General features: G+C 38.9%; 1 protein-coding gene across 2 annotated transcripts in view; it reads right to left on the minus strand.

Moving 5' to 3' along the window:
• Positions 1 to 14,722, minus strand: part of PARP1 (poly(ADP-ribose) polymerase 1) — a 59,425-nt gene that overhangs the window by 27,482 nt on the left and 17,221 nt on the right. Inside the window, exons 1-5 of one of the 2 annotated variants that reach the window (XM_056816021.1) lie at positions 13,940 to 14,088; positions 12,686 to 12,900; positions 9,810 to 9,906; positions 2,085 to 2,201; positions 1,538 to 1,714 (exon numbers count right to left, since the gene is read on the minus strand). In XM_056816021.1, the coding sequence (XP_056671999.1) occupies positions 1,538 to 1,714; positions 2,085 to 2,201; positions 9,810 to 9,906; positions 12,686 to 12,900; positions 13,940 to 13,993 (660 nt within the window). In that variant the 5' untranslated portion in view covers positions 13,994 to 14,088. Of the gene's footprint in view, positions 1 to 1,537; positions 1,715 to 2,084; positions 2,202 to 9,809; positions 9,907 to 12,685; positions 12,901 to 13,939; positions 14,089 to 14,722 lie in introns of those variants that run through there. The other variant, XM_007481501.3, reaches the window with a different exon arrangement.

The raw sequence follows: 14,722 nt of genomic DNA on the forward strand, positions 1-14,722 counted from the left end.
TATACAAAGGGTTCTAGAGTCAGAGGACTCGAGTTCAAATTGAGACTCTGACACTTTCTGGGTTAGGTAGCTGCTCATCTAGTCCTGGCTCTGGTCACATAACCTGTTTGGAGATCACCATCTGGGTGACTTTTTTTCACGTGACCTTATTCTTATCAATCTATTTCTTAACCTGACCAGATGAGGGTACAGGTGTTCTAAACACTTCTTATATTCATATTATAAAACTCCACAATTTCATCATTGTATGTGTCCTCTCTATACCTTAGATGAATCTTAGTAGATTGTGGTGGCCAAACACAAATCAGTTGATAGCAACCATCTGTTGAGACATTCTTGTCTACTTAGACTGATCCTAAACTGAGATGTAACTTATTTCTGAAGCCTTTTCTGTGTGGTAGGACTTGCTAGGGCCCAAGCTCTATTTTGGGTGCTCAGGGTCATCTCCATTCCAAAGAGTCACCGTGTTTTGCTTTAATGAAAGGTTTTAGAAACTATATATTTTTGCTGTTGTTCTAGTCCTGTGTAGAGGAATATCCAGAGATGAAATTATCAATGTAGAACGAAAACTAATTTATAGTCCTAAAGAAGAAGCCAAAGAAAAGTCACGTCAACTAAAGTACAATGGGGAAAATAATGCCCAAGTACCTCTCTCATCGAGTTGTTGTACATCAAATGCTATGGGGACCATTTTGCAAATGTTAAAAAGATCATGTTAGTAATTATTCTTAATGCAGATTTAAATTTGTTTTCTATTCATAGCACCGGTGACTCATTGAGCTCTTTCTGGTATAAATTTTTAAAAGTATCTCTCTCCATTCCTATACTTGTAGTTATTTTCAAACTCAAACATAAGACTTTAGTCATCCAGGACATTAATTCAATTGAGTAAACACTTACTATGTGCCAGGAACTGTCCCTTAAGTATTAGCTTTATCTTTCACCTTTGTGTCAACTGAACATGACAGTTTTCCACATCTGGTACAGATAAATCAGTACACAGTCTAAAACCCCGAAGAAAACAAAGAAACAGGAAAATCATCCATATTTGCACTAATATTTGTAGTAGTTCTTTTTTCTGAAGGGATACAACAGAAACAAACGGGGTGCCCATCAACTAGGGAATAGTTAAACAAATAATGGTACCCCCATTGCCTAGCCCTTACCACTCTTCTGCCTTGGATCCAATACAGAAGGTAAGGGTTTAAAAAAAAATAAAATGGAAGGAAAGGGTTAAAAAAAGATACAAGAAGGCAAATTATTCCCTTTTTTGAAGAGATGGGGGACTAGTATAAAGCTTAAAACTGCACTAAGATTTTGGGGACACACTATGTACTATTTGTCAGATATGGCTGAAGCGTGGTTAGTTTGCTGAATTACTTTCCTTTCCTTTATGATTTCTTCTGGGTGATGTAAGGGGACGAATATGTTGAGAAATAAAGATGACATTGAGAGGGCATAAGACACTTTGGATCTGCTGAGCTATGACCTTGGTAGCAAGCAAACCCAGCCTTCAAATGCAGAGTTTGCCACTTACTTTGGGGATGATCCATTCCTTCCTGTTGGGAGTCTGTGTTTTGGCCACACACTTGGTCCAAGCAGTTATGTCTCCAGAACAGTAGTATGCATCACTCTTGAAGACAAACTGTCCTTTGCACTCTTCACAGGGAAGAAGAGCTCCAAAAGCCATCCCATCTGCTACTCTGTCCAATATCTTCATTGAGAAAAGGAAGAAACAAACCCAAACATGTCAGAAAATACACCTGTCTACTATGAGTTGGAAAGATTTGATAAGCATTTAACAAACACCTATTATATGACAAGCACACAAAAGTCTCTGCTCTTGAGGAGCTTACATTCTATTAGGGGAGACAACAGGGGAAGTGGAGGTGTGCCCATCAGGACACATCTAAAGAAGGGAAGAATCAGTGCAGGTAAAGTTTCCATGCCAATCCATATCAGGCTTGGGCAGGTGAAGAATGTCTGCACTTTCAGCTTGGGTGAGATAAGAAGGCCTGTTCTCAAAAATAAAACGATTTAAAAACATAACCATCCATCCACCCGCCTGCTCCCTGTCTACTCACAGCTGAGTCCCCAGAAGGCACTTCCTGCTTGTTGGCTATCAGCAGCTCTTTCAGATCATTGGTAGAACAGACTTTCTTGAGTTCGTCTTTGATGTTCCAGATGAGCTCTGTTTGTGTCTGCAGAAGAGAAGGCAGTTGAAAGACCCACTGAGTACCCAATTCCTGCTATCCCTGAAGGACCAGTCCTGGATCCTGTTCAATGATCTGCCATTTAGAAGGCAGGCAAATCACTGGGTTAAATTCTATTTCTTAGGGGGCTGGGGGCTGGGTAGGTGGGGTTGTCACACTGTTGCTGAAGCTTCAACTGATATTGGAGGAAAGGAGGGAAAGAAAGGCCTATAGGACTTGTGGTTTTGATATTGGAAGTCCTGATGAGACATTCTCTTTACCAATACAGATTAATATTTATTCTGGAAGTTAGTCTTGTAAGAGCAACACATTCTTTAGTTTGCACTAAAGATTTAATAGAGGAAAAAAGAGACTATGGAGAAAAATTCTGATCCATCCTTGATTTAATCTTCATAATTCAATCAGCCTCTTTCAGTTTACATCTTTCCAAGGGCTTCCCTCTCCACTCCTCAAAAACCTCAGATTCAACCTCCCTCTACTGATTCTCCATAAGAAGATCTTACTCCTTCTGATCAGTGATTTATTTTTATAACCTTGCCTTAAAGCACCATTACTTTTGTGAAGTAGGAACCACAGGAAGCTTATTAGATACAATATGTTTAACAACTAAGGAAACAGAGATGGAGTTTATATGACTTGGCCAGAGCCACACAGCTAAAAAGTATGTGGCTAAGGCTGGATTTGAACATGGGTCTTCCTTTCTCCCAGCCCAGCACTTTGCCACCAAGTTGCCTTTACATATGAAAAAGACCAGGATATTCTACCCCCATCAAATTAATGTTTTATTACATATGTACAAACTTGTGAATGTTGATAAATAAATATGTTCTTTCCGACCATTGACAAAAAAAGTTACAGTTGTTCCTAACATTAGTCCATTGAGATAGTGCACCCCTGATCTACTGAAATATTTGAACATCTGGTCTATTGAAATATCAAACAGACCTGGAAGTCAACTTTGGATTCTAGTTTCTATCTTGTCCTGTTTGAGGATAATAATTAAGATATGTACTCTGAGGATCTCCCCTTGGGCCTTTTTAACTGGCCTATTGCCAAATTCTATGTGTGGTCTCCCACAATTAGAATGTGAACTCTTTGAAAGCAGGGACTATCTAGCTAAATTTACTATTTATATTTTCAGTTCTTAGAAAATAGGAAGCCTTAATAAATATTTTCCCCATTCCATTCTACATGCAGAGCTTTGAGAAATCTGATACATCATAAAAATATAAACTATTTTTATTATAAGGTTTTCCTACCTTTAGTTGCCTGGTTTTAGCCTATTTATTTATTAATGAATCATTCCTCTATTCCCCCTTGGCCTCCATACAAGCATCCTCCAACAGTAATGCTCATGGAGCTATCTATCCCTATAGGTCCTGAGGAAACTAGTCAATTTTATTAGTATCTATTCAAACCTCACTTAACTTTCCCAGGTCTGAGAAAATGTAAATATTCCCCTAAACAGCCTCAAAGTTGTGATTCCTACAACCCAATGGTACCCAGTTGTGTGAGCCTGGAAGCACAAATGAAATCGCTTTTATCCAAAGACCTACAGACCCTCTAGGGGCCACAAATTTTTTTTTGCTCTTCATTTCTGGGAAATCTGAAGAACATCAAGGGTTCAGACAACGAGTTACAATGTAATGCAGGATACAAAGGAAAGGGAGAAAGGAGACATGCATTTATTAAGCACTTACTATGTGGTAGGCTCTGTGACACAAACACTTTACTGTCATGATCTCTTTTGAACTTCAAAAACACCCGGAGGTAGGCAGACAAGAAGGTTAAGTGAATTCCCAGGGCCACACAGCAGGTATGTAAATAGCTATAAGGTTGATGTAAACTCGTCTTCTTGACTCCAGGCCCAGCACCCCATCTGCCTATTTTATAAAGGAACAAATGCAGACTTCTCTGGCATGCCATCTTATACCTCCTAGATCCTCTAGGATTTTAGGCTAACAGTGAACAGCAAGCCCTTATCTGGCATAATATTCAAATACAGAAATAATATTGCAGGTTATAGACAAAAAAGTTCTACTGGAAAATTGTGGTCAAAGGATAACTGCTGCGAACTATAGCTAATAAATACCCTGAAGTTCAGTCATTTTGTACCCTGGGAGACAGACATACTTTAGGAATCTACCAATTATTAATAATTAGCTTTGATTAAACACTTAACTATGTACTTTGTCTCAAAGAGCTCACATTCTAACAGAAGAGACAACTGGCAAACAATTAGTTAAATAAAAGATCTAGAGTATATGAAAAGTATTCTGAGGGGGAAAAGATGCTAGCATATGGGTGAATATGAAAGGCAGAACTTCTGCATCATCTACAAGCAGTTTCACCCCCTCCCCTACAAGAATTTCCAAAGTTATTAAGTCTTAACTAGAAAAAACAAGCCAGGACAAAATATTCAGTATAAAAACTAGCCTGTGGGGGTAGCTAGGTGGCTCAGTGGATAGAAGCACGTCTGGAGTCTGCAGGACCTGTGTTTAAATCTGGCCTCAAGACACTTCCTAGCTGTGTGACCCTGGGCAAGTCACTTAACTCTAATGGTCAAATCTTACTTCTCTTCTCTCAGAATTGATAAGGCAGGGGGCAGCTGGGTAGCTCAGTGGATTGAGAGCCAGGCCAAGAGACGGGAGGTTCTAGGTTCAAATTTGGTCCCAGATATTTTCCAGCTGTGTGACCCTGGGCAAGTCACTTGACCTCCATTGCCTAGCCCTAACCACTCTTCTGCCTTGGAACCAATACACAGTAATGATTCCAAGATGGAAGGTAAGGGTTAAAAAAAAAAAAAAGAATTGATAAGGCAGAGGGTAAAGATTTAAAAAAAGTTTCAACTTACACAAAATTTGAAAACGCTTTTTGGGGAGATATTCTTATATACCAAGTTTTTTATTTTTATGGAAATTATGTTAGACCCAGAATACCAAAATCATATGGGTGAATAAACATTCACTGCCTCCACAAAAAGGTCAAGCAGAAGCCTCACAAGAATTCAGGCAACCAGACTTCTGGGTAAACATGGCAGCAGTCTAGACACAGGACTCTTCCTCTCCTCACCACCTACAGACACAGACTACCTCAAAAAAGACCCCCCCCCCCCCAATTCATATGAACGAAGGGACTCTACAATAGGGCACAGCATTGAAGTTATGTGGGATTTGGGCATTTCCACACCACAAGGGGGTGAAAAAGCTTCCACCAAAATGCAAGTTGATCCACCCTCCCTCACCCCAACTACGGAGCCAGAGTCAGAGGCAGCACTCGCTAGAATCAGTGAGTGAGCGAGGAGCACCTCTGGGTCCTTGGCAGCTGACTGAGACCACCGAGGATCTATCCCTGAGAGCAGCTAGACCTGAGGCCCCAGTAGGCTGAGGAGCTAATAGATACATGGAGAAAAATCAATAGGGACAAAAAGGAATATACACCTTCTTTTGAGCAGCACATAGTAACATTCACAAAAATTGACCATGTACTAGGGCATAAAAACATGGCAAACAAATGCAGAAAAGCAGAAATAATAAATGCAACCGTTTCAGATCATAATGCATTAGAAATAATAATCAGTAAGTGTACATGGAGAGGCAAATAAAAAATTAATTGGAAATTGAATAATATAATTCTCCAAAATTGGTTAGAGAGCAAATGATAGAAACAATTAATAATTTCATTGGAGAAAATGACAATGATGAGACAACCTTTCAAAATCTATGGGATGCTGCCAAAGCAGTACTCAGGGGGAAGTTTATATCCCTGAGTTCATATATTAACCAATCAGGGAGGGCAAAGGTCAATGAATTGGACATGCAAATCAAAAAACTTGAAAGTGAACAAATTAAAAATCCTCCGATGAAAACGAAATTAGAGATCCTAAAAATTAAGGGAGATATTAATAAAATTGAAAGTGAAAGAACTATTGATCTAATAAATAAGACTAGAAGCTGGTATTTTGAAAAAGCAAAGTAGAGAAAGTACTGGTCAATCTAATAAAAAAAATATGGCAATCTAGGTGATACGGATGAATATTTACAAAAATACAAATTGCCTAGATTAACAGAAGAAGAAACACAATACCTAAACAACCCCATCAGAAAAAGAAATTGAAGAAGCCATCAAAGAACTCCCTTCTCTAAGAAAAAATCACCAGGGCCTGATGGATTCACAAGTGAATTCTAGAAAACATTCAAAGAACAACTCCCAATATTATACAAACTATTTGACATAATAAGCAAAGAGTGAGTTCTACCAAATTCCTTTTGACACAAATATGGCACTGATTCCAAAGCCAGGCAGGTCAAAAACAGAGAAAAAAAACTATAGACCAACCTCTTTAATGAATATAGATGCAGAAATCTTAAATAGGATGCTAGCAAAAAGACTTCAGCAAGTGATCACGAGGGTTATTCATTATGATCAGGTAAGATTTATACCAGGAATGCAAGGATGGTTCAATATTAGGAAAACCATCTACATAATTGACCACATCAACAAGCAAACAAAAATCACATGATTTATCTCAATAGACGCAGAAAAAGCCTTTGACAAAATACAACACTCATTCCTACTGAAAACACTAGAAAGTATAGGAATAGAAGTTCCTTTCCTAAAAATAATAAACAGTATTTATCTAAAACCATCAGTAAACATCATCTGCAATGGAGATAAACTAGATGCATTCCCAATAAGATCAGGAGTCAAACAAGGATGCCCATTATCAACTCTTTTATTTAACATTGTACTAGAAAAACTAGCAGTAGCAATTAGATAAGAAAAAGAAATTGAAGTTGTTAAAATTGGCAATGAGGAGACTAAGCTATCACTCTTTGTGGATGATATGATGGTCTACTTAAAGAATCCTAGAGAATCAACTAAAAAGCTAGTGGAAATAATCAACAACTTTAGCAAAGTTGTAGGACACAAAATAAACCCACATAAGTCATCAGCATTTCTATATATCTCCAACACATCTCAGCAGTAAGAATTAGAAAGAGAAATTCTATTTAAAATCACCCTAGACAATATAAAATACTTAGGGATCTATCTGCTGAGACAAACACAGGAACTATATGAACACAACTACAAAAACACTTTCCACACAATTAAAACCAGATCTAAACAATTGGAAAAGCATTAACCGTTCATGGGTAGGACGAGCTAACATAATAAAAATGACCATCCTACCCAAACTTATTTACTTATTTAGTGCCATATCCATTGAACTACCAAAAAAATTTTTTTTTTTACTGAATTAGAAAAAACCATAACAAAGTTTATTTGAAAGAACAAAAGATCAAGGATATCCAGGTATCCAGGGAAATGGAAAAAAAAAGCGAAGGAAGATGGCCCAGCAGTACCAAATCTTAAACTATACTATAAAGCAGTGGTCATCAAAACAATATGGTACTGGCTAAGAGACAGAAAGGAGGATCAGTGCAATAGACTTGGGGTAAGTGACCTCAGCAAGATAGTCTATAATAAACCCAAAGATCCCAGCTTTTGAGACAAAAATCCACTATTTGATAAAACCTGCTGGGAAAATTGGAAGGCGCAGCCTACACATCCTATACCAAGAGAGTTATCTACACATCCTATACCAAGTAAACTCAGAATGGTTAAATGACTTGAACATAAAGAAGGAAACTATAAGTAAATCAGGTGAACACAGAATAGTATACATGTCAGATTTTTTGGAAAGGAAAGATTTTAAAACCAAGCAAGAGTTAGAAAAAAAATCACAAAATGTAAAATAAATAATTTTGATTATATCAAATTAAAGTTTTTGTATAAACAAAACAAATGCAACCAAAACTAGAAGGGAAGTAACAAACTGGGAAACAATCTTCATAACAAAAACCTCTGACAAAGGACTAATTACTCAAGTTTATAAAGAACTAAACCAATTGTACAAAAAAAAAATCAAGCCATTCTCCAATTGATAAATGGGTAAGGGACATGAATAGGCCATTTTCAGTTAAAGAAATCAAAACTATTAATAAGCACATGAAAAAGTGTTCTAAATCTCTTATAATCAGAGACATGCAAATCAAACCAACTTTGAGATATCTCCTCACACCTAGCAGATTGGCTAACATGACAGCAAAGGAAAGTAATAAATGCTGGAGGGGATGTGGCAAAGTTAGGACATTAATTCATTGCTGGTGGAGTTGTGAATTGATCCAACCATTCTGTAGGGTAACTTGGAAGTATTCCCAAAGGGCACTAAAAGACTGTCTGCCCTTTGACCTAGCCATAGCACTGCTGGGTTTGTACCCCAAAGAGATAATAAGGAAAAAGACTTGTACAAGAATATTCATCAGCTGCACTCTTTGTGGTGGCACAAAATTGGAAAATGAGGGGATGCCCTTCAATTGGGGAATGGCTGAACAAATTGTGGTATATGTTGGTAATGGAATATGATTGTGCTCAAAAGAATAATAAATTGGAGGAATTCCATGTGAACTGGAATGACCTCCAGGAATTGATGCAGAGTGAAAGGAGCAGAAACAGGAGAACATTGTACAGAGACTGACACACCATGGTATAGTTGAATGTAATGGACTTCTTCATTAGTGGCAATGCAGTGATCCTGAACAACCCAAAGGGATCTACAAGAAAGAACACTATCCACATTCAGAGGAAAAACTGTGGGAGCAGAAACACCAAAGAAAAACAATTGCTTGACTATATGTGTAGAGGGGGATACGATTGGGGATGTAGACTCTAAATGGAAATAGGTTCTGATCAAGGACACATGCATTAATTACCCAGTGGAATTGCATGTTGGCTATGGAAAGGGTGGGGAGAGGGGAGGGAGGAATAGAATATGATTCTCGTAACCAAGGAATAATGTTCTAAATTGATTAAATAAAATAAAATTTAAAAAAATTCAGGCAACCAAGGTGACATGTACCCTAGGATTCAGCACTACTATATCCAAATTTCATATGCAGCAACTGGTGCCTTTCTTAACAAGTTGTGGTAGACAGAGAATCAAAAATGAAACCATGCTGGCTGGTTCTTTCTTTGCTAGTTCCTGATTTCTCATCTGTCTCTAACATTTCCCTCAAAAGAGAGGCCCTTACTCACACAGGGATGTTCATTTTCCATGTGGGTAGATAGACATAACTCAGACTATGAGAAGAGAAAATCTTATGCCACGGAAGCCATTCCACACTTGCTACAAGTACCCCTTCTCTGACTCATATTCTAACAGATACAAGCCCTCAGCAAAAGTGTGTGTGGCCCACTGGTGAGATAGGTCTAGGCCAGTGATGGCAAATCTTTTAGAGCTTTTTAGGGACCCTGTGCGCCATGCCCTATCCCCCTGTATTCAGGGGCAGGCTCCCATCCTGGCCAAGCCGAGGGGCTTGCGGGTGCCCAGAGAGGTCTATGCATACCATCTTTGGCACATGTACCATAGGTTCATCATCATGGGTCTAGTCTACGGGAGAGTAGAATTTTCTTCTCTATGGAAGGCTTTCCTGAAGAGAATGGTCAATAGCAGGCTCCAGACTAACAACTGCTACTCACCCTTCCTAGGGACAGGGAAGGCAGGAGAAGCATGTATCACATAAAATGGCTAACCTTGAAGAGTTTCTCTATCTTCGTTTCTTTTTCTTTTTCTTTCTTGGGTTTCTTCTTGGCTAAATCATCTCCATCCACCTCATCTCCTTTTCTTTTCCTGAAAGAGATACAAGTACTTGAAAGGAAAACCTCCCCTGAAACATAGTACTCTCTTTTCTGAAAGCATCACAGGCCTTTGGGAGGAAAAAACAAAATGCCAACTCACATGACTTCAATGGCCCAGAACTTGTCTCTCATGACATCTGGATTGTCTTTGGGTTTTTCTTGTGGGGTAAAGGGAGTGATGGTGGTCATTTTCTAGTCAGTGGAGACTGGTCCTGGAGCTGAGTTCAAGACTCACCTAAGAATCTAGCTGTCACTTAACCTCTTAGCCTGTTTCCTTAATATAAAGTGGGGAAATAAAGCATTTCTATCAAAGGCTGGTGTGAAGATCCAAACAATGTGTTATGAAGTTCTACGTAAATGTTAGCTATGTTTTTAATGTTATCCTTCCTTGCCAATATCAACTTCTATAGATGCATTTTCTTTTAGTACTCCCAGATGTTCAGAAGAGTCCAAAATTTGCATAAAGCAATATTGAAAGTAGGAGACTCAAGTTGGAAAGCATTGAACACAAGAACCCTGGGCACTTCATTAGGGATGTCATGCACGATGAGCATAATTAGTTATAAGTTGTTGGTTGACAAAGAAGACTGGCTGTCAGCCAGGGTTGGTTTAGTACCATGTTATAGCTCCCCTGCCCCATGGGCCTCTGCCCATGATCTAAAGTTTGAGAGGAAAGGAAAAGGGGGTGGAGGGGAGGACTCAGTCAATTTTTGTGAAATGCACAGCTCTTGGCAGAGAGGGAGCCAGGGTTGGTCCCCAGACCATACAGGGAAAAGAAAGGGCCAACCTAAAACATGGTGCTGTCTACATGGTCAAAGGAGGAGGCATGGTATAGTATGATATGCCCACATCCTAGCTGTCATTTAAGTGACCACAGGGGAGGATGGGAGTAAAGGATCTCTAAGGTTCTCTCCCTGAAGTATTTGGGCCAGTGTTTTCTCTACAGTTGGGGATTAAGCTTCTTAAAAGCAGGGTCTGTGAGATATTCCCATCTGTATTTCTAGAGGCTGGCACAGTCCCTTGCCCAAAATTGTTTAGTGAATGAGATAGTAGCTTGGCTTTGTTGTAGTTTTACAAAAACCTACCCTTCTTCTGAATCTCCTTGTTTCTATAAAGAATACTATCTTCATTCCAATCACTCAAGTTTGCCACCTCAGAGTCATCTTCCACTCCTCACACTCCCTCAACCTATATATTCAATTAATGGCTAGTCTTGACATTTCTATCTCAAAGACATCTATTATGTGAGTCTTCTCCCTACTTACATGATCACTATCTGGAATTGGGCTGCAATCCTCTCTGGACTGGACTATTGCAATAACTCCCTACTGGATCTGTATCCCTATCTGAATTCTCTCTCTTCACCAATCCACACTCCATACAGCTGCCAAAGTGATTTTCCTATAGTCCAGCCCTAATTATGCTACTATCCTGCTCAATAATCTCAATAGCTACTACTACTTCTGGGTTCAAACATAAAATCATGTTTGGCATTGTAAGTTCATCATCATCTGGACCTGTTCTACCTTTCTAGTTTCATTAGTTATTATTACTTTTATTAAAACAGCCAAACTAGCCCTCCTGCTTCTCCTCACATATGCTACCCCCAATTCTGTCTCTTGGGCTTCTCCTTAGGCCTAGCAGAGGACCTGACACATAGAATTCAAATAATTAAATGTTTAACAGTTAGGTAATAACTTAAAAAAGCTCATTTTACATATACATTTATATAAGATGGGGGAAAGGGAGAAGAAATGCTCTTTGCACAACTTCATTAACCTCCTGGCTGTGTTTTTTAACTTTCCAGACTTTAAAAACAGACCTGCTATTATCTCATCTGGAGACATCCCACCACCTCTGGCCTTTTGGCCTTGGAGTTTCCTCTGCCAGGTTGGCCCTCATTCTTCCAACGGAGAGATCTTCTTGAGGTCTTTGCTTTGTATAAAAGCCCAGGCTGACCAGCCTTCATTCTCCTGCTCTGGATTTTCTAGACTTCAAAACATATTCTTTACCTTGGATTCCTTTTTTCTACCCCCATCTCTCTACCTTGATTTTCAGCTTTTGTGTTATCTTCCCTCATTAGAATATAAGCTCCTTGTGGCAGGGACCAAGTTTGCTTCCATCTGTGTATACCCCAAATCTGGCAGAGTGAGCGCTTAATAAATACTTGTTTCTTTCCCTCCTACACACATGGTATCACCATAAAGAAGACACTGTCCTAAGAAGAAACCTCTCTAGATGTAGCTCCTTTGGTATTTGTAACAGTTAAGAACTTCACCTCCTTTCCCCATCCCCTACTGCTTATTTTGCTTCTCAGCCTGTCTGGATGGCCACTTTCTCTGTATTTGTACAAAGATGCAAGGAAATTCAAGATGCCAAAATTGCAGAGGAAATTCATCCAGGTGCATCTCCACCTACATCCCTAGTTGGATCCTCAAAAAGAGCTGAGAAATAATCATTAATATGAGGCATATGGCCAACCAAAAGATGCCACAGTAGAGTTTTGTGACTATCCTGGGCTTTGGTTATAAAATATTTACAATACCAATGCAAAACAATATTGGTCAAGCTGACCTTCTATAGGGGATGCTTGCATAAGGAAAAATAGCTCTCCACTAAAGTAGTTTTTAGAATAGCAATGGGGACAAATCCAGAGGGGTTTTTGGGGGGAGGAAAAAGGGGGTTGGAGGTGGTTCTTTACTGGTCTTGCCAAACTCCATAGCACTGAGCTGTTCTAAAGGTAAAGCTTTCAATGCTATTCCCTCACCCACCCTTCAGTCTTGACTGCTGGGAGCTGTTTCTTGAGGGTCTCCTTGTCCTCTGGCTGCAGAATACTGAAACCTTTGAACTGGCTAGCACTGTATTGAGGCAGGAATCCCAGCTCATCTCGGCATTTGACGAAGCAGTCTGGGTGGTACCAGCGGTCAATCATCCCCAGTTGTGGCTTCTCTGGATCAATCATTTTCTTGGACAACCGTACCTGGCCCTGCCAAGGAAGACCAGAAGTTGGAGACATACAGAATAATCAAAGCTCACCTAGAAGAATAATCTTATAAGAGATCAAAATGAAGGCTTAGTTTACAAGACTACCAACAGACAACAAAGAAGAACTGCTTTAACATCTTATTCCTTTAATAATTCTCTGGGCAAACTGACCTAAGATTCTGGTTCAAAGCTGGAAAATGTCCTTGGATTTCATCTAAATTATAGAGGTCAAACATGTTGTAGAAAACTCTGTCAAAACTCTCCAGGCTGACCAAACCAAATTAATATATAATTGGAAATGTTTAACAAAATCAAGTAAAAATCTCACAGATTACACACACTTTAGAAAACTTCAGCACTATACTTAAAACTGTCTGACTCCTTATCTTAGAAAAAATGAATTAATACAGTGGAGTGGAAACCCTATATGACCTATACATTAATACAACATGTTTTTTTGGGGTGGGGGTAGGAAGGTACATACAAAACATACTATTTTTAAGCATAAAAAAGGTAATACAATTTTTTTGGGTGGTTTTATAAATCAATATCCTGCTGGCAGGGATCTGTTTCTATTTAATACCACTGATCTGAATCAGATTTTTAAAATGAGTTCTAGAAGACTCAGTAAATGGCAGAATCAATCTTGTCTCCAAATTCCAGGCTCTTTCTACTTTACCAAGTCGTATACCTCACAGTATTGTTCATTATAATATGAATGGTTTTGGAGTATTGATGGTTAAACATGATAGAATTTATAGTGGTTTCTACCATGAATGGATAACTTAATTAAAAAAATTAAAATCAATGAAAAGGCTTCCCAATATATTAAACACAACTTGGGGCTACCTAAGCATTGCATTCATAGGTGCTTGGAGATTTCTATTCAAAGAGCTGACTCTGAGTTCTGTGGCTACATGAATATGGTATAAAAGGGTGACCCTGACACATATGTACATACAAATGGGAACAGGTGAAGGAAGACTGGGATACTCCCTGGGATACTTTCATAATTTTTTTGTCTGGTTCTATGATTTTACCCATGTTAAGGAACTCCTGGAGAGGACATTCCCTTCACTGATGAAGATTGGCATCTCCTCTGAAACATCTAGATCATTAAGGGACTAATTTTGCTGAAGATCACACAACAGAGACAGGAATTGAACCCTGGTCTTCCCATATGCTGGCCAGATAGCTCTCTATTTCACCTCTCAGTTTAATGCTTTTCAAAGTTGGCAAAATGTTTTGAAATTTGAGTCTCATAGCTACTCAGTTGGGTAGGTGTAATAGATATTACTCCCATCTTAAAGATAAAGAGGCCAAAGGTCTTAAAGACCAGCTGATTTGCCTTATTTTATTTCTCTAGGTCCTAGGACTGACACACCATACTGACTGTAGCCTTGAGAATCCAGAGCACCTGAGCATTCTTGGAGGGCATCTAATTCCAGAACTATGAGGAACATTTAACAATGGTATACATTTTAGGGTTTACCAAAGTGCTTCTATATATTCTCTCATTTGAACCTTCCAACAACCTTAAATAAACCACTATTTCAGGGGAATGAAGAAGAATGCAACCCGATATCCCCGCCCCCAGGTGATCGACTCAAAATGCAGGAGGAGATATACAATTCTGGTCATTGATAATGAGAGCAACTATGAATTTTTATTACATGGAGAAAGCCCTTTAGAAGGTAGCTCAGGTACACATTTCTACAACATCCCACATTCCCAAAGTGCTTTCCTCATTAAAGACCTATTAGCTTTAAGTAGTACAACCTCCTGTTTTTTAGAGATGAATGTTTTAAAAGCTTAGCAATAGT

The sequence above is a fragment of the Monodelphis domestica genome, chromosome 2 (assembly GCF_027887165.1).
Source record: "Monodelphis domestica isolate mMonDom1 chromosome 2, mMonDom1.pri, whole genome shotgun sequence".
NCBI classification, from domain to species: domain Eukaryota; kingdom Metazoa; phylum Chordata; class Mammalia; order Didelphimorphia; family Didelphidae; genus Monodelphis; species Monodelphis domestica.